The sequence below is a fragment of the Diceros bicornis genome, chromosome 1, assembly GCF_020826845.1.
Source record: "Diceros bicornis minor isolate mBicDic1 chromosome 1, mDicBic1.mat.cur, whole genome shotgun sequence".
NCBI lineage: Eukaryota > Metazoa > Chordata > Mammalia > Perissodactyla > Rhinocerotidae > Diceros > Diceros bicornis.
Window position 1 is genome coordinate 2,841,170 of NC_080740.1, and position 21,156 is coordinate 2,862,325.

Here is a 21,156-nt window from a genome sequence, read left to right on the forward strand (position 1 = left end):
AAATCATTCTTAGATCATTTAATAGAGATAAATACATCAATATTCCACAGTGTTCTATGAAGAACACCATGGCTTCAGGTGTTCTCTTTGCCTTCCTAATATGCAGTGTGACCGAGTGATGATTATATAATTATTTTACTACAATGTGGATGAAAGTGTAGAAATTCTAAATGGTGGGATTGTACCATTGCTAGGCTGGTGGAGGACATTTTTTTTTTTTTTTTTTTTTTACCACATGCTGCTTTTATTTATTTATTTCTATAACTATTTTTTTTTTGGTTTATTATGGTAACATTGGTTTATAACATTGTATAAATTTCAAGTGTACATCATTATATTTCTATTTCTGCATGGATTACATCATGTTCTCATGTTCACCACCCAAATACTAATTACAATCCATCACGACACACATGTGCCTAATTATCCCTTTCGCCCTCCTCCCTCCCCCTCGTCCCTTCTGGTAACCACCAGTCCAATCTCTGTCTCTATGTTTGTTTGTTGTTATTATCTACTACTTAATGAGTGAGATCATACGGTATTTCACCTTCTCCCTCTGACTTATTTCACTTTGCATAATACTCTCAATGTCCATCCATGTTGTCACAAATGGCTGAATTTCATCATTTCTTATGGCTGAGTAGTAGTCCGTTGTGTATAAATACCACCTCTTCTTTATCCATTCTTCTTTTGATGGGCACCTAGGTTGCTTCCATGTCTTGGCTATTGTGAATAACGCTGCAGTGAACAGAGGGGTGCATGTATCTTTATGCATTGGTGTTTTCACTTTCTTTGGATAAATACCCAGCAGTGGAATAGCTGGATCGTATGGTAGTTCTATCCTTAATTTTTTTTTTCTATTTTTTTTAATTGTGAAATTTTTATTGTACATTATTGTTTCTCAGTCACCATATAAGTGCATCCCTCCACCCCTTGTGCCCATCCCCCACCCCCCTAGCCCCTGGTAACCACCAAACAGTTCTATCTGTGCATGTGTTGGTTTATCTTCCACGTATGAGTGAAATCATGCCCTGTTTGTCTTTCTCTTTCTGGCTTATTTCACTTAACATAATACCCTCCAGGTCCATCCATGTTGTTGCAAATGGGACGATTTTGTGTTTCTTTATGGCTGAGTAGTATTCCATGGTATATATATATACCACATTTTCTTTATCCATTCATCAGTCAAGGGACACTTGGGTCGCTTCTATGTCTTGGCTATAGTGAATAATGCTGTGATGAACATAGGGGTGCATAAGCCTCTTTGGATTGTTGATTTCAGGTTCGTTGGGTAGATATCCAGTAGTGGGATAGCTGGATCATAAGGTATTTCTATTTTATCCTTAATTTTTTGAGGAATCTCCATACTGTTTTCCGTAGTGGCTGCACCAGTTTGCACTCCCACCAGCAGTGTATGAGAGTTCCCTTCTCTCCACATCCTCTCCAACACTTGTTTCCTGTCTTGTTAATTATAGCCATTCTGACAGGTGTGAGGTGATATCTCATTGTAGTTTTGATTTGCATTTCCCTGATAATTAATGATGCTGAACATCTTTTCATGTGTCTGTTGACCTCTGTATATCTTCTTTGGAGAAATTTCTGTTCAGGTCTTTTGCCCATTTTTTAATTGGGTTGTTTTTTCTTGTTGAGATGCATGAGTTCTTTACATATTTTGGAGATTAACCCCTTATCAGATGTATGGTTTGCAAATATCTTCCCCCAATTGTTAGGTTGTCTTTTCGTTTTGTTGATGATTTCCTTTGCTGTGCAGAAGCTTTTTAGTTTGATGTAGTCCCATTTGTTTATTTTTTCTATCATTTCTCTTTCCCAGTCAGACATGGTGCTTAAAAATATGTTGCTAAGACCGATGTCGAAGAGTGTACTGCCTATGTTTTCTTCCAGAAGTTTCATAGTTTCAGCTCTTACATTCAAGTCTTTAATCCATTTTGAGTTAATTTTTGTGTATGGTGTAAGGTAATGGTCTATTTTCATTTTTTTGCATGTGGCTGTCCAGTTTTCCCAACACCATTTGTTGAAGAGACTTTCCTTTCTCCATTGTATGTTCTTGGCTCCTTTGTCGAAGATTAGCTGTCCATAGATGTGTGGGTTTATTTCTGGGCTTTCGATTCTATTCCATTGATCTGTGTGTCTGTTTTTGTGCCAGTACCATGCTGTTTTGGTTACTATAGCTTTGTAGTATATTTTGAAATCAGGGAGTGTGATACCTCCAGCTTTGTTCTTTTTTCTCAGGATTCCTTTAGCTATTTGGGGTCTTTTGTTGTTCCATATAAATTTTAGGATTCTTTGTTCTATTTCTGTGAAAAATGTTGTTGGAACTTTGATAGGGATTGCATTGAATCAGTAGATTGCTTTAGGAAGTATAGACATCTTAATTATGTTAATTCTTCCAATCCAAGAGTATGGAATATCTTTCCATTTCTTTGTGTCGTCTTCATTTCTTTCAGCAATGTTTTATCGTTTTCAGTGTACAGATCTCTCACCTCTTTGGTTAAGTTTATTCCCAGATATTTTATTCTTTTTGTTGCAATTGTAAATGAGATTGTATTCTTAATTTCTCTTTCTGCTACTTCATTGTTAGTCTATAGAAATGCAACTGATTTTTGTATGTTGATTTTGTATCCTGCAGCTTTACCGTATTTGTTTATTACTTCTAAAAGTTTTCTGGTGGATTCTTTAGGGTTTTCTATATATAAAATCATGTCATCTGCAAATAGTGACAGTTTCACTTCTTCCTTTCCAATTTGGATCCCTTTTATTTCTTTCTCTTGCCTGATTGCTCTGGCTAGGACTTCCAGTACTATGTTAAATAGGAGTGGTGACAGTGGGCATCCTTGTCTGGTTCCTGTTCTTAGAGGGATAGCTTTCAGTTTTTCACCATTGAGGATGATATTAGCTGTGGGTTTGTCATATATGGCCTTTATTATGTTGAGGTACTTTCCTTCTATACCCATTTTATTCAGAGTTTATTTTATCATAAATGGATGCTGTATCTTGTCAAATGCTTTCTCTTATCTATTGAGATGATCATGTGATTTTTATTCTTCATTTTATTAATGTGGTGTATCATGTTGATTGATTTGCGAATGTTGAACCATCCCTGCATCCCTGGAATAAATCCCACCTGATCATGGTGTATAATCTTTTTAATATATTGTTGTATGTGATTTGCTAGTATTTCGTTGAGGATTTTTGCACTGATGTTCATCAGTGATATTGGCCTGTAGTTTTCTTTTTTTTGTGTTGTCCTTGTCTGGTTTTGGTATCAGGGTAATGTCGGCTTCGTAGAATGAGTTAGGGAGCTTCCCCCACTCCTCAATTTTTTGGGTGAGTTTGAGAAGGATAGGTATTAAGTCTTCTTTGAATGTTTGGTAGGGAAGCTGTCTGGTCCTGGACTTTTATTTTTGGGGAGGTTTTTGATTACCATTTTGATCTCCTTACTGGTGATTGGTCTATTCAAATTCTCTATTTCTTCTTGATCCAGTTTTGGAAGGTTGTATGATTCTAAGAATTTATCCATTTCTTCCAGATTGTCAAATTGGTTGGCATATAGCTTTTCATAGTATTCTCTTATAATCTTTTGTATTTCTGAGGTGTGTGTTGTAATTTCTCCTCTTTCATTTCTGATTTTACTTATTTGAGCCTTCCCTCTTTTTTTCTTGGTGAGTCTAGCTAAATGTTTGTCAATTTTGTTTATCTTTTCAAAGAACCAGCTCTTGGTTTTGTTAATTTTTTCTATTGTTTTTTGGTCTCTATTTCATTTATTTCTGCTCTGATTTTTATTATTTCCCTTCTTCTACTGATTTTGGGCTTTGTTTGTTCTTCTTTTTCCAGTTCCTTTAGGTGCATTGTTAGATTATTTATTTGAGATTTTTCTTGTTTGTTGAGATAGGCCTGTATTGCTATAAACTTCCCTCTTAGAACCACTTTTGCTGTATCCCATAAATTCTGGCATGTCATATTTTCATTTTCATTTGTCTCCAAATATTTTTTGATTTCTCCTTTGATTTCTTCATTGACCCAGTCGTTGCTCAGCATTTTGTTTAATCTCCACACATTTGTGGCTTTTCTGATTTTCTTCCTGTAGTTGATTTCTAGTTTCATACCATTGTGTCAGAAAAGATGCTTGGTATTATTTCAGTCTTCTTAAATTCATGGAGACTTGTTTTGTGGCCTAATGTGTGATCAATCCTGGAGAATGTTCCTTGTGCATTTGAAAATGTATATTCTTCAGTTTTTGGATGGAATGTTCTGTATATATCTACTAGGTCCATCTCTTCTAATGTGTCATTTAAGGCCGGTGTTTCCTTATTGATCTGTTTGGATGATCTATCCGTTGCTGTAAGTGGAGTGTTAAAGTCCCCTACTATTATTGTGTTACTGTCTATTTCTCTTTTTATGTCTGTTAATAATTGCTTTATATGTTTAGGTGCTCCTGCGTTGGGTGCATAGATATTTACAAGTGTTATATCCTCTTGTTGGATTGTTCCCTTCTTTGTCTCTTGTTACGGTTTTTGTTTTAAAGTCTATTTTGTCTGATATGAGTATTGCTACGCCAGCTTTCTTTTCATTGCCATTTGCATGGAGTATCTTTTTCCATCCCTTCACTTTCAGTTTGTGAGTGTCTTTAGGGCTGAAGTGTGTCTCTTGTATGCAGCATATATGTGGGTCTTGTTTTTTTATCCAGTCAGCCCCCCTGTGCCTTTTTTTTTTTTTTTTTTTTTTTTTTGTGAGGAGATCAGCCCTGAGCTAACATCCGCCAATCCTCCTCTTTTTTTTTTTTGCTGAGGAAGACGGCCCTGGGCTAACATCGGTGCCTATCTTCCTCCACTTTATATGGGACGCCGCCACAGCATGGCTTACCAAGCAGTACTTCGGTGCGCGCCCGAGATCCGAACCAGCGAACCCCGGGCCGCCGCAGCGGAGCGCGCGCACTTAACTGCTTGCGCCACCGGGCCGGCCCCCCCCCGTGCCTTTTGATTGGAGCATTTAGTCCATTGACGTGTAAAGTAGCTGTTGACAAGTATGTGCTCACTGCCATTTAAAAAATTTTTTTTTCTTGGTGTTTTAGTAGTTCTTCTCTGTTCCTTTCTTCTTCTCTTGCTCTCTTCCCTTGTGGTTTGATGGCTTTCTTTAGTATTATGTTTGGGTTCCTTTCTCTTACTTTTTTGTGTATTTATTATAGGTTTCTGGTTTGTGATTACCATGGGGTCCACATACAGTAACCTACGTCTATAGCGGTCTATATTAAGTTGATAGTCTCCTTAATTTGACCTCTGTCTGAAAGCTCTACTCTTTAACTCCCCTCCTCCCACATTTTATGTTTTTGATATCATATCTAACCTCTTTTTTGTGCATTTGTATCCATTACCCTCTTACCATGGAAATAGATAATTTATCCTATTTGTGGTCTTCTCCTTTCCCCTTAAATAAGTTCCCTTAGCATTTCTTGTAGTACTGGTTTCTTGGTGACAAACTCTAATTTTTGCTTGTCTGGGAAACTTTTTATCTCTCCTTCCATTTTGAATGATAACCTTGCTGGCTAGAGTATTCTTGGCTGTAGGTTTTTTCCTTTTAGCACTTTAAATATATCATGCCACTCTCTTCTAGCCTGTAAGGTTTCTGCTGAGAAGTCAGCTGATAGCCTTATGGGGTTTCCTTTGTATGTAACTTGTCTTTCTCTTGTGGTTTTTAGGATTCTCTCTTTATCTTTAATTCTGGACATTTTAATTATGATGTGTCTTGGTGTGGGCCTCTTTGGGTTTATCTTGTTTGGTGCTCTCTGTGCTTCCTGTACCTGGATGTCTGTTTCCTGTCTTAGCTTAGGGAAGTTTTCATCTATTATTTCTTGAAATAGATTCTCTCCCCCTTTGTCTCGCTCTTCTCCTTCCGGGACACCTATAACATGGATGTTAGTGTGCTTGATGTTGTCCTAGAGGTCCCTTACACTGTCGTCACTCTTTTTAATTCTTTTTTCTTTTACCTGTTCAGCTTGGGTAATTTCTTCTAGTCTTTGTCCAGCTCACAGATCTGTTCTTCTGTATCCTCTACTCTGCTTCTGAGTCCCTCTGCTGAATTTTTCATTTCCAGTACTGTATTCTTCATTTCTGACTGGTTCTATTTTATATCTGCCATTTCTTTGTTGATGTTCTCACTGAGTTCATCTGTTCTTCTCCCCAGATCAGTGAGCATCCTTAACACTCTTTGTTTGAACTCTCTGTCGGGTAGGTTGCTCTTTTCTGTTTCACTTAGTTCCTTTTCTGGGGTTTTGTCCTGTTCCCTTACTTGGAACGTATTCCTTTGCCTCCTCATTCTGCCTCTTTCCCTGTGCTTGTGTCTGTGTATTAGGTAGGTCGGCTACGTCTCCTGCTCTTGGAGAGGTGACCTTATATAAGTGATGCCTTAGGAGCCCTGGCAGTGTGCTTCCCTCTCCTCTCCAGTTGCAAATGTTCCAGGAGTGACCCCTGTGTGGGCTACATGTGTCCTTCTGTTGTGGTGGGGTTGTTCTTCCCGTAGGTGCCCAAGATATGCCCCTGCCCAGCTGTTGTAATGCTCAGCTGCGTGTAGTTGTTGTGGGCCCTTCAGTCTCTTTATCGAGTGTGGGGTGTCCCAACACAGTTGGCTGCAAGGTTGGATAGCACAATCCTGTTGCCCTATTTCTATTAAGTGAGTAGGCCCCCAGTGTGGCAGGTTGTTAGGCTCAGGGGTTTACAATTGCTATAAGCCTTCAGCCTTTAGGTCTCTTATCAGCTCTTGAGGATTGCAGCTGGCTGGAGCTGGCCTCAGGCATGGGAGCACCCGATTGTTTCAGGCTTTGGAAGGTGAGGCCAACCCCCTATGTTGCTCTTTGAGAAGCACAAGTCTTCTGCAGCTGACAAGCCCCACCGCCTACAGGTCTACACACACAGTCAACACAGTCCTGCCCCGTGCATGTGCCCCGACCTCCTGAAGTGGACCCAGTATCTCCAAGGCGGGAGCCCTACGCTCTCCACCACTGCCCCACACTCTCCACCCCCTCGTTGCACATTCCCTGCCCTGCAGAGGCGGACGTAGTCACCAGGCTGTGGAGAATACCAGGCTGTGGCAGCTCCCTTAGCAGCCCCACAAGTTGCCAGAGGGCTTGTTGTTAGGTGGGGCCAGTCCCTAGGGCCGGCTGCTTGCCCTGACTGAGCTGGGTTAAATCAGTGCTCTAGTGGGTGGGACAGACCCTGGGCTAGCAGGCCCCAGGGAGAACTCCAATGGCGTCTGCTGGTGTCTGTGTCAGCATGCCCACACCAGGTCACAACAATGGCCACCACCAATGTCCCAGTCCCTGGAGAGGTCTCACTTCTCACCGAGATGCACTCAGAGCCTATCAGGTGAGTCTCTTTTCCCTAAAGGGCTGTGTATCTTTCTTTCTGTTGATTTTAGGTTGCTTTCTGAAACAGGTGAGTTTGTGCGTGGGCCCTTTAAGAGCCGGTTTTAATTTCTTTGTGAACCAGCTCTTCTGGGGGGTACTCCCCAATGTTTTAGTAGCAAGCAAAGTCAGATATTATGCCACTCGTCTCGATTGTGCTGGGTCCAAAAAATGCCTATAGCAGACATGCTCCCCAGCTCAGGGCCCCACTCCTCCAGGGAGGGCTGGGTACCGAGCGGCCGTGAAGCTGGCAGCTTGTGAAGGTGGAATTTTTTCTCTCCAGAAGGGAATTTCTGTCTCTTCCACCTCAATTAGGATTGTCGTTTGTTGCAGGAGGTCCTCATATCTAGTTTTCAGTTCTCTCTCAGGGGTAATTTTTCCAAGAGTAGTTGTAAATTGGCTGTGTCCGCGGGAGGAGTTGAGTTCAGAGTCCGCCTACACCACCATCTTGACTTCAGTCCTCAAAACAAGTCTTAATAAATATAAGATTGAAATCATATCGAGCATCTTTTCTGACCACAATGAGTATGAAACTAGAAATCAACTACAGTAATTCTGGAGAATTCACAAATATGTGGAGATTGAACAACATGCTACTGAACAACAAATGGGTCAACAAATCAAAAGAGGAATAAAAAATACCTTGAGACAAATAAAAATGGAAATACAACATACCAAAATTTATGGAATGCAGCAGAAGTAGTTCTCAGAGGGACGTTCATAGTGATAAATGCCTACCTCAAGAAACAGAAATCTCAAATAAACAGCCTAACTCTATACCTTCAGGGAACAAGCGAAGAACAGACGAAGCCCAAGTTAATAGAAGATAGGAAATAACAAAGATCAGAGTAGAAATAAAGAAATGGAAAAAGACTAGAAAAGATCAATGGAACTAAGAGATGGTTCTTTGAAAAGATAAACCAAATTGATAAACCTTTAGCTAGACTCACCAAGAAAAAAAGAGGGCTCAAATCAATGAAATCAGAAATGAAAGAGGACATTACAACTGATACCACAAAAATATAGTGGATCATAAGAGACTACTATGAATAATTATATGCCAACAAATTGGACAACCTAAAAGAAATGGATAAATTCCTAGACATATATGGCCTTCCAAGACTGAATCATGAAGAAACAGAAAATCTTAATAGACTGATTACTTATAAGGAGATTGAATCAGTAATCAAAAATCTCCCAACAAATAAAAGTCTGGGACTAGATGGCTTCACTTGTGAATTCTACCATACATTCAAAGATACATTCAAAGAAGAATTAATATAATCCTTCTCAAATTCTTCCAAAAAATAGAAGAGGAGGGAACACTCCAAATTCATTTTACTAGGCCTGCATTACCCTGATGCCAAAACCAGGCAAAGAGACCACAGGAAAATTACAGGCCGATATCCCTGATGAACATAGATGCAAAAATCCTCAACAAAGTATTAGCAAATGAGATTCAACAATACATTAAAAGAATCACACACCATGATCAAGTGAAATTTACTCCAGGGATACCAGGATGGTTCAATATCTGCAAATCAATCAATGTGGTACGTCGCATTAACAAAATGAAGGATAAAAATTATATGATCATCTCAATAGATGCAGAAAAAGCATTGGAAAAAATTAAACAAAATTTTGTGATAAAAAAGTAGCATTCAAGGCACTGTGGGAATGATGAATTTTTCAATAAGTATTGGGGCAGCAGGCTAGAGATTTGGGAAAAAATTAAGCTGAATCTCTAACTCATATCTGTAACCAAAATGAAATCTGCATGTATCAAAGGTTTAATAATAATAAATGAAACTATAAAGATACTAAAATAAATCATGGGTGAATATATGTATATCTATGGGTATATATGTATATGTGTGTGTATATATGTGTAGAATATTTATTTACTACATAATTTAATCTTGAAACGTGAAAGACCTAAGTATTATACAAAACCCACATGCCATGCAATAAGAGTGACATATTTGAGAGGCTGGCCCCGTGGCGTAGTGGTTAAGTGCGCACGCTCCACTGCTGGCAGCCCGGGTTCGGATCCCGGGCGCGCACCAACGCACCGCTTGTCAGGCCATGCTATGGTGGCATCCCACATAAAGTGGAGGAAGATCAGCACGGATGTTAGCTCAGGGCCAGTCGTCTTCAGCAAAAAGAGGAGGACTGGCAGATGTTAGCTCAGGACTGATCTTCCTCACACACAAAAAAACGAGTGACATATTTGATGCAAAAATATAAATAAATGTGTGTGTGTGTATAAAATATTTGGCTAAAGCAACCTTTAAACAGAATCAGTATTGGAGGGAAAAGTATTTGTAATGCAGTCAGCTCTCAGTATCCACAGGTTCCTCATCCTTAGATTCAACCAACCATGGACTGTAAGGCCTGTGATGGTTGCAACTGTACCAAACATGTACAGACTTTTGTTGGTCAGTATTCCTTAAACAGTACAATCTGACTATTTACATAGCATCTACATTGTATTAGGTATTATAAGTAATCTAGAGATGATTTAAAGTATACAGGAGGATGTGCATAGGTTATATGCAAATACCACGCCATTTTATATAAGAGACTTGAGCATCTGCAGATTTTGGTATCCGTGGGGGTTCCTGGAACCAATACCCTGCGGATACCGAAGGACAACTGTACATAAGATGGTCCGAAAGGGTTACTACAAAGAGCCCTTATAAGTTAGTAAGTACAAGGTGAATAACTCAAGAGAAAGATGACTTATGGAAAGATGCTCTAAGTCAGTAGTAATCAGAGCAATGACTATTAAGACAACATTGAGGTATCAGTTTTAACCTATCAGATTGGCAAACATGAAAAAGATTGCTCTGTTAAGAGAGGTGTGACCACTTGTTAATAGTACAAATTAATGGAACCTCTTAGAAGGCTATTCTATTAGATTGTTGAATAGAGGTAACCTTTAATTCAGCAATTCCACTTCCAGAAATCTGTTCTTCAGAAATCACACAAATGGGCAAAGAAAAGGTCAGGTACAAACGATATTCACTGCAGCCTTATTTGGAAACCACCTGAGTACACTTCCACAGAGGAGAGATTCATTAAATGAATCATTATAGCCATTAAAAAGGAGGAGGAGGCGTCATGTCTGCATGGCTAAAACGTCTGGAAGGATATCTACCATGATGTTAACGGTGGGGAGTAAGAATGCCAAAGGATAAATTTCCTATTTCATATAGTTCTGTACCGTTTAAATTTTTAGTAGGGTAATTGTATTAAAATGGCTTATGTCTGTAGGAAATAAATACTTTGAAGAGTAAAAAGCTACTGCCACTTAAGTTGGCTTAAAGTTTATTCCAAGTATTTATTTACCATTCATTCAACAAACATTTATTATTCAGTGCTTGCTAATTGCTGGGAGTAGCATGGGGAGATAAACAGTAAACATAACATAATAAATAAATAATATTGTTTGTTGTGGTATGGAGAAAGGAAAAAGTGTGTAGAGTAAGGTAAGGAAGATTGAAAATGTGATTTTCAAAGTAAATTTAAACAGGGTGATCAGGGTAGTTCTCATTGAAAAGGAATCATTTGATCAAGGAACTGAAGAATTGGAAGGAATTGCATCATTTACTATGGGTCATGTGATTAAAATTAAGTATTTGAAGTTGGAAGTATTCTAATTCCAGGCTTGCAGAACTGCATGGTGACCCATCTTTTTCTGATTTAAATCTAAATTCTTATAATCCATAAAGAATCTTAGAATTCTGTGTTGAATGCTGAGAGGCATTCAAATGTTACATGCATAAATAAGAATCCCCTGATAGGCTGATTTCTGGGCCCTGTACCTGAGATGTTGAAACAGATTTTCTGCATTTGGAGCCAGGGGAATGCACATTTTAAACACCACAGGAGTTTTGATGTAGATGGTCCCAGGTCCACACTTTGAGAGTGACTCTTAACTCCTTTGAGATGAACCTGCTTTATTCTGCCTAGCAACAGACAGCTCCCTGATTTAGTTTTGATTCTGTTGAGCTCTTGTGTTCAAGTATACAGGTAATTAACACGACTTGTTTACTTTTCAGGCCAAAGACAATTGTTTTTTTTCTCTTTAAAGGTATCATCAAATGGTATTCAGTCCACTCCTCTAAATCTTGCAACATACTGGAAATGTAGTGCTGGCACCACAGATCTTAGAGTGGATTATAAGTACAACCCAGAAGCTATGGTGGCACCAAGTGTGCTTTCCAACATACAGGTGGTGGTACCAGTGGATGGAGGAGTCACACACATGCAGTCCCTTCCTCCTGCAATATGGTAAATTAAGTAGATTTGTTAATTCCTGCTAAATTTCTGTTGCAACTCGCAACTTTTAGAACCTAAGTTCTGAGAGTTATCTTATAAATTTGAAAAGTTTTAGTGCATTTTTCCTGTAGAAACCATGCTATAAAAGAAGCTGTTCATTTTACTAGTCAAGCCACAGTAGCCTAAATCCAAAATAAAGAAGACTAGTTTTGCTGTCACCACCCAGACTTGAATGATTCAGTACAACTTTACCCTTAGGCAAATTGCATAAGCTCTCTAAACTTTATTTTTTTCAATTTAAAAATAAAGATAATTATTTTACAGGTTAAATATAGCATCTAGTATATCTATAGGAACACCTATCTGATTAGTATTTAGTAGTATTAATTACTCCCATCTCTTAACTACCTCTCTTGTTCCCTCTGTTGATATTAGTGTAGACTCTAACCACTGTCTACATTTGCTTCACCATTTAATAATAAAAATGTGTTTTCCTTGAGTAATGAAGGTACTGAGCCACCTAGACATTGTTTTCCTTTCTCTGACCAGTAGAAATGAGAATTACATAATTTGGTAAACTTCCATTAATTGAGAAAGATAGAGCATTATATTTATTTATATTTTATCACAAACACATTTTCACCAGATGATGCTATTGAAAGTAAATTTAGCACGGTAGTTGTTGTAGTGAAATATGTAAAATGCATTTATTTATGGAGTGCCCATCCATATATAAGGTACTACACTGGACACTTAATCTGAAGATACTTTTTTTTTATAGGAATGCAGAACAGATGAAAGCCTTTTGGAAACTGTCTGGTATTTCAGAAAAATCAGACAATGGAGGTAAGCGTGTTCATGCTTTTTTGTTTATGATGTGATGTCACTGAAAGTGGATTTCTTAGGCATGTTTTTGGAAAATTTTCTCCTAGAATTCATGCCTTCAGTTCTAGAATTGACCACTAGGTGGAAGTTAATACCTTAAATCAGAGTGGACCAGTTGAGATTGAGAACACATTTTTTTCCCTCTGAATTGAACATGCTTTCTCTTAAGAAAAAGAATTTGTTTTGCTGTAACTTTACAAATACTATGTAAATGCTTCTCATGTTCACATGCTAACATTAATAGAAAAGATCTAATAAAATAATTTAAAGAAGCAGAACCATCTGTCCCAGGTAGATAACCTGATAACTAATTGAAACTGATGTAACATACTCGAGCTCATTCTGTTAAGGGGGTACTCCTGGCTGCCCAGAAATCATGTAGAAGCTTCCAAGCTTTAAAAAGCCTTGTTGTCTACTCCATCTTCCTAAGAAAACCTTTCCTGGCCATTTCCCTTTATTAAAACGAACCATCTCCAGCCTTCGATTCTGTGATGACAATTTTAAGAAGAAGCAAGTTCATTGCCTCCTCCCACCGGGTCTGCGTCTGTTTGTGTTCACAGTGCCGTGCTAGCAGACCACCACTCCTATTGCTCCTAACTTAGACTATAACTCCCGGGACAAGCAAGTCTTTAACCTCAGTTATTTGCAGTTTCTCTTAAAGGAGAATTCTTCTGCCCTCTTTTGAATGCCTAATTAACCTTTAGTAACTTTTCCTATTAAGTAGGTTTTTTGGCTTTTTCAGTTTTGGTCAGCTTTTTCTGTTTGAACATTTTAAACATAATGTGATCAAAACATAAAATACGTCAGCAGTTTTTCTCATGGGAATTTCTGCATAAGGACCAGAGACACATCTGTATTATCTGTTCACTTAGACCTGCCCTGCCGAGTCACACTTTTACTCGAGAACCACACGTTGGGGCAAACAGGCAGGCTAACCAGTAGTCCCTTGGTTGCTCTTTGGCACTTAGCAGTTGCCTCTTTTCAGGTGGCCAGCTGGACTGACTTTTACACCAGCTGTACGGCTTTTGGGGAGACAAAACTGAAATTCTTAGTTGAAACTGGAAGTAAACCAGAAATCCTACTTGAGTTGAGGGCTTACAACCAGTTAGCAAGGAAGAAAGGATGTATTTTTCCCCCTATTTAATGAAACTGTACTATTATAAATACTTACCAAGAGGAGAATTTGTTCTCTCAAGAATGAGACTCAGATTTTCTGGTCAGATATTTTAATGGTTTCCCTCTGCCGTTCTGTCAGAGTGTCTGTGTGAGGAAACGGAAGAATGGTATAAATGTGGTTCTGACTGGTTAGTTAGCCTTTAAGGAGACATATCCAAATTAGAATACTGTAGAATAGAAATGTTTCTGTTCTGGCTTTATGCCCAGCAGAGGGACAGGAAATAATTCTAAAGTTAAGGATTGCCAGGGTGGCTGTTCTTGGCCTGTGGTGGAACTTTGACACAGTTGCATTGCATATCAAGAATTGTAAAAGTTTAAGGAGGGCTTGGACAGCGGTTAAGAATTAAGCAGCAGTTCGTCTTCCCAGCTGATCTGCGCCCGCAGGCACAGTAGTCTAAGATGCATCAGTGTTACAGTACCTTCTTCCAGATGTCTCTCTGTAGTGTTAACTTCTGTGCAGGGAATCATAGATTGCCACTCCGGCTACCCAGCATTTCTGTCTACTTTCCCCAGCTGGAAACGTGGGACTGTCTTAGACTCCTCCTTCTCTCTCTCCTCTTGATTCCAACGCCTAAATATCTTTCAGGTGCATCTCCATCTTTCCTTTCCCTTAGCCTCATCCGGATCCCCTTGTCCTGTCACTGGAGTCCTGGACTGTGTTATTGAAGTTCAGCTGGTTTCCCGACCTTGCATCCTGTGTCTCCTTCCCCTTCTGAGACACTAATCTGAAATGTTTCTGTCTTCCTTATTTTTGGTGGCTCCTTGGGTCTATGTCTTACCATGGCAGGTAAAGATATGTAGAGCTTCCTCCTTGCCACCACTCTCCTCCGCTCGTGTCCCACTCTCTGGTTCTTCTGGTGTAGATGCTGTTCCCTTAATGCATCATGCTCTCAGCTCTCCTGTCCTGTACCTCAGTTCCCTCTGCCTGAAACACACACCCTCAGCCCCACCACCATTTGATGTGCTTTCGTGCCCATAGCTCCTGAGGGCTCTTTTACAGCAGTTGTCATATTCGTCGTAATTATTTGGTTCACTGTTTCTGCCATGCTGTTAGACTGAGGTTTGCTGAATAAGTTGTTATATGAAAAGAAAGCACCTCAGAAATGTCTGTTGGGTATGATGTTAGACCAGTCAGATTTTAACAAGGGAATAGAAAATAGTACTGTTGATACAGGTCTTCCCAGCCTCAGCGGTCTCTCCTGCTTACCTCTCCTCCCCGTGATGTGGCGCTGGCAGCATTTCCTTCTGCCTTAGTCCTACTCGTCTCCTTCCCGCTTCCCTCCGAGTGCCCTCAGTGACCTCCTTCTCTTTTGACGCACTTCAACATGCAAATAACATAGGAATCTCAGTATAAACACCTCTGAAGATTTGTATTGTCAAAGAGAAGCATGGATAAAGATTATTTACTTAATGAATATTCAGATTCCTGAATAAAGTCTGATTTGGGAAAAGGACAGTGTTCATTTACTGTACACATTTCATGAATTTGGCATAGGACTGATATAGTTCAGCTTACTTGCTGATTTGATTTTTTGGTGTGAAATGTATGTTACCCTGTATAAGTGCTTTATTCTTTTCCTTGTAGGTTCTGGGTCCCTCAGAGCAAAATTTGATCTTTCAGAAGGGCCCAGTAAACCCACAACACTTGCGGTGCAGTTCCTCAGCGAGGGAAGTACCCTCTCGGGAGTAGACATTGAACTTGTAGGCACTGGCTATAGGCTTTCCTTAGTAAAGAAGCGGTTTGCCACTGGTAAGTTGGGAGATTGCAGGCATTTTAATGTACACGGGAAACATTTGTATTCTAACAGTTGGTTACTGAACGACTGACTGTCAAGCCATTTATAATCTAAAGGCATGGAGATTTTTTCTTTGACCTTTGGGACAAGGTGCCTGGGGGTGAGAGGACCCATGGTCAGATAGCTGACCACCTGGGACCTGATGCTAGTGTGTGGTGAACAGCAGGTGGGCACTGGGGTCTGATCTGTGACCACAGTGAGGACGTCCTCCTGGGAGTTCATTGAATCGTAATTGCAGAGGTCTGCTTGGTGTTTTTCAGGGCGCTACCTGGCGGATTGTTGACGGACCTGGCAAAGCTGTTGGCTCGAGGGAGTAGGACAAACCTGCCATTCTGCATTATCTGTTCTTTCTAAACACTATTCTAACTTGTATTATGTCTTTGAAACTTAGACATATTTGAGAACTGACCACACACATTAAATTGCACTTTTGAAGTGAGTCATTGAAAGAAATAGCACTGAAACGATTTTCAACCCTGTCAGTGATCAACTGCAATATTCAGGAAGCACATTTGTTCAGATTCTCAGTAAAATGAAGTTTTCATAGGCTGAAATTTTAAATTATCTTCAGTGTCTGTGTTGTCTATGTTGAAAAAAGGGGTTATAGTGTAATGTCAGGCCTAAAATGTCAGGAGAGCAAGCACAAAATGATTTAGCTTTCCATAAATTTTAGAGTCAGAGATAGCTTTGAAATTTCATAAGTTTGGTATTGAGTGGATACAAACAGAACGTGAATTCCAAGTTTTGGATAATGTTAATTTAGAACACTCAATCAAATTGAGTGATGTGCCATACAGTAATCAGACCAGAGTCGAGATATATGCAGAAGATCTATAAATTGATTCTCGTAGAAACATATTAATAAAGTATAAATGGTGTTTTATATGATTTTTTAATCCTCAAGTGCAATGTGTTTTAAAATAAGCTTGCAAAAGACAGCAGAGAAATTTACTTCTGCAGTTAGTTAACTTTATAGAAGTTGTGATTGTTTTGATGAATTAATGCTGTAGATTTAATTTATTTTTATATGGATTGCATAATGTGTGCCTTTTAAAACAATAACAAAAACCAGAAATGTGCCTATCCAGTTTGTGTGCATTAATGTGCCTCACTTGTTTTCTCACAGTCTGGATCTTCTATTCAGAATCTTATGGTGGTCAAGCATTTTTACAAAATATATGGCAATTTTTGTAAATACCTTTGGCTGCACTTGGGAAGGAAGTTCAGAATAATTCAGGATAATTTATATTTAAGAACCCTGGCTCACTTCTTTAGTGATACACTGTAGCCACTAGAAAGAGAAATATACCTAATGGCATATGTTTACAAGGAAAAAGTTACCTTCAGATATTCCACCTTGACCTCATCAAAAGTATGGAAATCTTAAATTCTGAAAAACTATAAGGGTAAGTTAATAACTGGTATTTTAACTCTCAATGTAACATTTCCCTTCACTCTGTTTATCATTGGAAATTTACACATCTATTTACTGATTGTGTTGTGAGCATGAATTTTGTGGTATTCTGTGAGGAACACAATTTAGAAAAGATTAGTTTTGGCGTTAGAGAGAGAAGTACTGCCATTTGTTTTCATTTCAGCGATTGGAAAAATTAGCAATCTGTATGTTTTTATTCTGATTTAATTGCCACCTGCTAAAAATAGGGAAATTATTTGAAGTGATGTGATTGGGTTAAGCATTTCTTAAACTACTAATATTAAATAGTAAAAAATCTAACTTTATAGCAAATCCTGATTAATTGAAGGTATTAAATATTTTGGACAAAGTTTCATAATTTACAAATGGTAATTTTATTTATAAGGATAAGTACCAGTGTCCTGCATTTTGCATAGAAGTGATAAATTGTGTTATATATGATAATTTATATAAAACCACTAATTGTTCTGTTAAGCTTTACAGAAAATAAAACTCCTACTACTAGACATTTATGTAACATCCTGCTATACTAAATACAGCAGAAAATCTACTCGTTAGCAATATATATAACACGATATGTGCTTTTTTTAATATATTCACTGTTAGCCCAATTCTAAATTTAAATTTGACAAATGCAGCACATAAGACAATTTGCTAAAATGTTCATGTTTACTAGATAGTGAGCAAAATTAGAATTTCTAACTTTTACATTGTGTTCTTTTAAATGGAATTACAGTCCCTTACTGGAATCTTAACTGTAACTGCTTTGCAGTCAAACTGCTTTTATTGGGCAGTTGATACTTTATTGTTGGAATTCAGACACTGTTATACTCACCATTTGTTTTAATCAAGTATTACCTAAAAATGGACAAATTAGTGAAATGGTTAAACTTCTGCACTTTCTTAATGACCCCAGTCTTTATACCAGGTGTTGATACATAAATTTGTATTGGGTGCAGGTTACAATTTTGAAGCCATATGAGTTTATATTGATGTTTTTGTTTTTTTTTTTCATTTAAAATCCACTAATGGTGTAAAAAAGACCAGTAGATTTTCAGTGGGAAATGTATTTAGCAAGCTGGTTCTTGCTTATGTACAGTGATCAACTTTGTAGCTGCCTCTTTAACCAAGAATTTGTAAACACAGAACTCTAACAAATGTGAGTTTTTAAGAATTGTTATTTACTACTTTGAGTTGTAATTAGAACAATGCAAATCTATCTTACAAAATTTTGTAAATATTTTTGATTTTTTCATAAAATGTAAATTTTACATAAAAGTTGTGCCCTTAATAAACATGTAATATATAATTTATCAGTTGGCTTATGTGTCTTTGTACTCCTCTGTGTCACAGATGTTAGGACAAGGTAAGCTGGTGGGGGAGTGCGTGAGTGATTTTGAATTTTGCATCACCATCTGGACAGGTGTACAGATTGATCCGTTATTTAGTTTTAATTGATCATATAGGAAAACTTCATTTGGAGTATAATTCAAAAATGTAGAAATTGTTTAACAAGGGATTATTTTTATAATAAAATTATTTTATATTAGTTTATTTATTTTTATAAAATAATCTTCTAAAATGAAGTCTTTGTAGTATATTTATTACTCTGGTCTTGTAAACCAGAAAAGGAGAAAAACCTTCTCCCTAGGACATCAAGGAAGAAGCCCTCAGCTCCGCCATCAGCACCCAAAGCTGAAATTCTACTTAAAGTATTCCCTGAAAGCTGCACACGAACAGTGAAACATGATTGTCATGTGCTGTGTCAGTATTAGAAACAAATTCTAGACTATTCCATTGCTATGTACTTCGTGCATTAAATGACCTACCCCTTTACAATGTATTATTATCTACATCCTTATTGTACATGATACATACTATGTATACATCGTACGTTAATTATTTACCAAGTGAATATAAGCAAGTACATCAAACTATGGTTATTACATAATACATAGACTGGTTTATCATACATAAAGTTCTCTTCCAAATGGATATTCATAAACAGATATGATTGATATCATATAGAATATTATTGATTGTACATATCCCATTAAGTCACAGCGACTCTAGTCACCATGCTTATCACAACTGACAACTTTCCTTGATCACTAAGCTTCAGAAAACCAGCAACCTGTCCACAAACATGCCCCTCTTGCTCTGGGCCCATAACGTGGGGCTTGTTAGAACTGACCGATATCTGGTATCTGATTCTTACTTTAGGACCATCTCACCTAAAGTTTGCACGTTCTTCCCTCTTAAATAAGACGTCTTGATGGACTAATGACTGTCAGCCCGTGCTCACACACACCTGCGGTGTCAGACATTTGGTATTTTTTTTTAATGTGGGGGGCTGCTGTGACTCAGCTGTAGCCATCTGAGGCCTTAACACAGTCAAGTAACTTGTAGGTGAGCTTATATTGAATATTATTTACCAACATCAACAACCATAAGGTGTTGGGCCCAGCCCGGTGGCGCAGTGGTTGAGTTTGTGTGCTCCACTTTCGCGGCCCAGGGTTTGCAGGTTCAGACCCCGGGCACGGACTGGCTCAGTGCTTGTCAAGCCATCATATGGCGGTGTCCCATATAAATAGCCCAGGGCCAATTTTCCTCAGCAAAAAAAGGAGGATTGGCAACGGATGTTAGCTCAGGGCTAGTCTTCCTCACAAAAAAAATAAATTAAATAAAAAAACAACCGTAAGGTGTTATTTAGTCAATGCTTATGGGACATATGAGAATTTTACATGTACATGTGTTTATCAAATAAAAACTAGCTTAGCAACCCCCACCATCTCCTGTAGACCTTAAACTGTATGTATTTACTAACAATCTTGCCAAACCCCCAAAACAAGATTAAAATATAACAGTACATAGAAGCCTGCTTTCCCCCATTCTGTAATATCTAAATCGCAAATTAAGACATATTTTAGCCAAGATCCTTAAATAAATGAAAACTTCAAACACCAAAAATTTAACTTTTTAAGTCTATGGACTAGAAAAACTTACACCCCAGTAGTTAAAAATGCTTCCACTAATACTAGCATGCCCCTTAAATTCACAAAATTTCCGTGGACAGGGAGCTGCCTAGATCTGACTTGTTAATATAGCTTAATAATTAAAGCAAGGCCTGAAAATGTCCAGATGAGTTTACCCACTCCATAAACACGTAGGTTTGGTCCCAGCCTTCCTATTAATAAGGCTGCGTTCGCCAGGATCCACACCCCAGCGAGCATGCTCTCTGGGTCACTGACACTTACAAGGAGCTCAGGGCGCCTTGCTGCACCACGCCCCGTGGGGAACAGCAGTGACAAAAATGAAGCCATAAACGAAAGTTTAACGTTACATCAACTCACTAGGGTTGGTAAGTGTTGTGCCAGCCACCGAGGTCATACAAGTAACCCCAATTAATAAAATTTCTGGTGCAAAGCATGTTATTAAAGATATTCTTATACTAAAGTTAAATTTTAATTAGGCTGTAAAAAGCTACAGCTGAAATAAAAATAAACTACGGAAATGACTTTAATATTCCTGATTATACAATAGCTAAGAGTCAAACTAGGACTCGATACCCCACTCATTGTGCTTAGCCCTAAACCCCAAACATTATTACAACAGCATTATTTGCCAGAGCACTGCTGGCAATAGCCTAAAACCCAAAGGTTTTAGGCTTGCAGTGCTTTATATCCTTCTAGAAGAGCTTGTGCTGGGCCGGCCCGGTGGCTTAGCGGTTAAGTACACGCGCTCTGCTGCTCGCGGCCCGGGTTCGGATCCCTGGCGTGCACCGACGCACTGCTTCTCCGGCCATGCTGAGACCGCGTCCCACATACAACAACTAGAAGGATGTGCAGCTATGACATACAGCTATCTACTGGGGCTTTGGGGGAAAAAATAATAAAATCTTTAAAAAAAAAAAAAAAAAGCCTGTGCTGTAATTGATAAACCCCGGGAAACCTCACCAACCCTAGCTAATACAGCCTGTACACCACCCCCTCCAGCAAAGCCCAAGAAGGACGCATCGTCAGCACAAACACCAACATGAAAACAGGTCAAGGGGTAGCCTGTGAGGTGGAGAGAAATGGGCTACATTTTCTACTTTAAGAACATTAAATTTTACACTAAAGTATTTGTGAAATTAAAAACTAAAGGAGAATTAGTAGTAAATTAAG

General features: G+C 38.5%; 1 protein-coding gene across 2 annotated transcripts in view; it reads left to right on the plus strand.

Annotated features, from left to right (window-relative positions):
• The window catches only part of FCHO2 (FCH and mu domain containing endocytic adaptor 2), a 118,112-nt gene extending 99,809 nt beyond the window's left edge, over positions 1 to 18,303 (plus strand). Inside the window, exons 23-26 of one of the 2 annotated variants that reach the window (XM_058559826.1) lie at positions 11,511 to 11,710; positions 12,480 to 12,544; positions 15,345 to 15,509; positions 15,816 to 18,303. In XM_058559826.1, coding sequence (XP_058415809.1) covers positions 11,511 to 11,710; positions 12,480 to 12,544; positions 15,345 to 15,509; positions 15,816 to 15,838 — 453 coding nt within the window. In that variant the 3' untranslated portion in view covers positions 15,839 to 18,303. The other variant, XM_058559914.1, reaches the window with a different exon arrangement.
• The last annotated feature ends 2,853 nt before the right edge of the window (positions 18,304 to 21,156 follow it).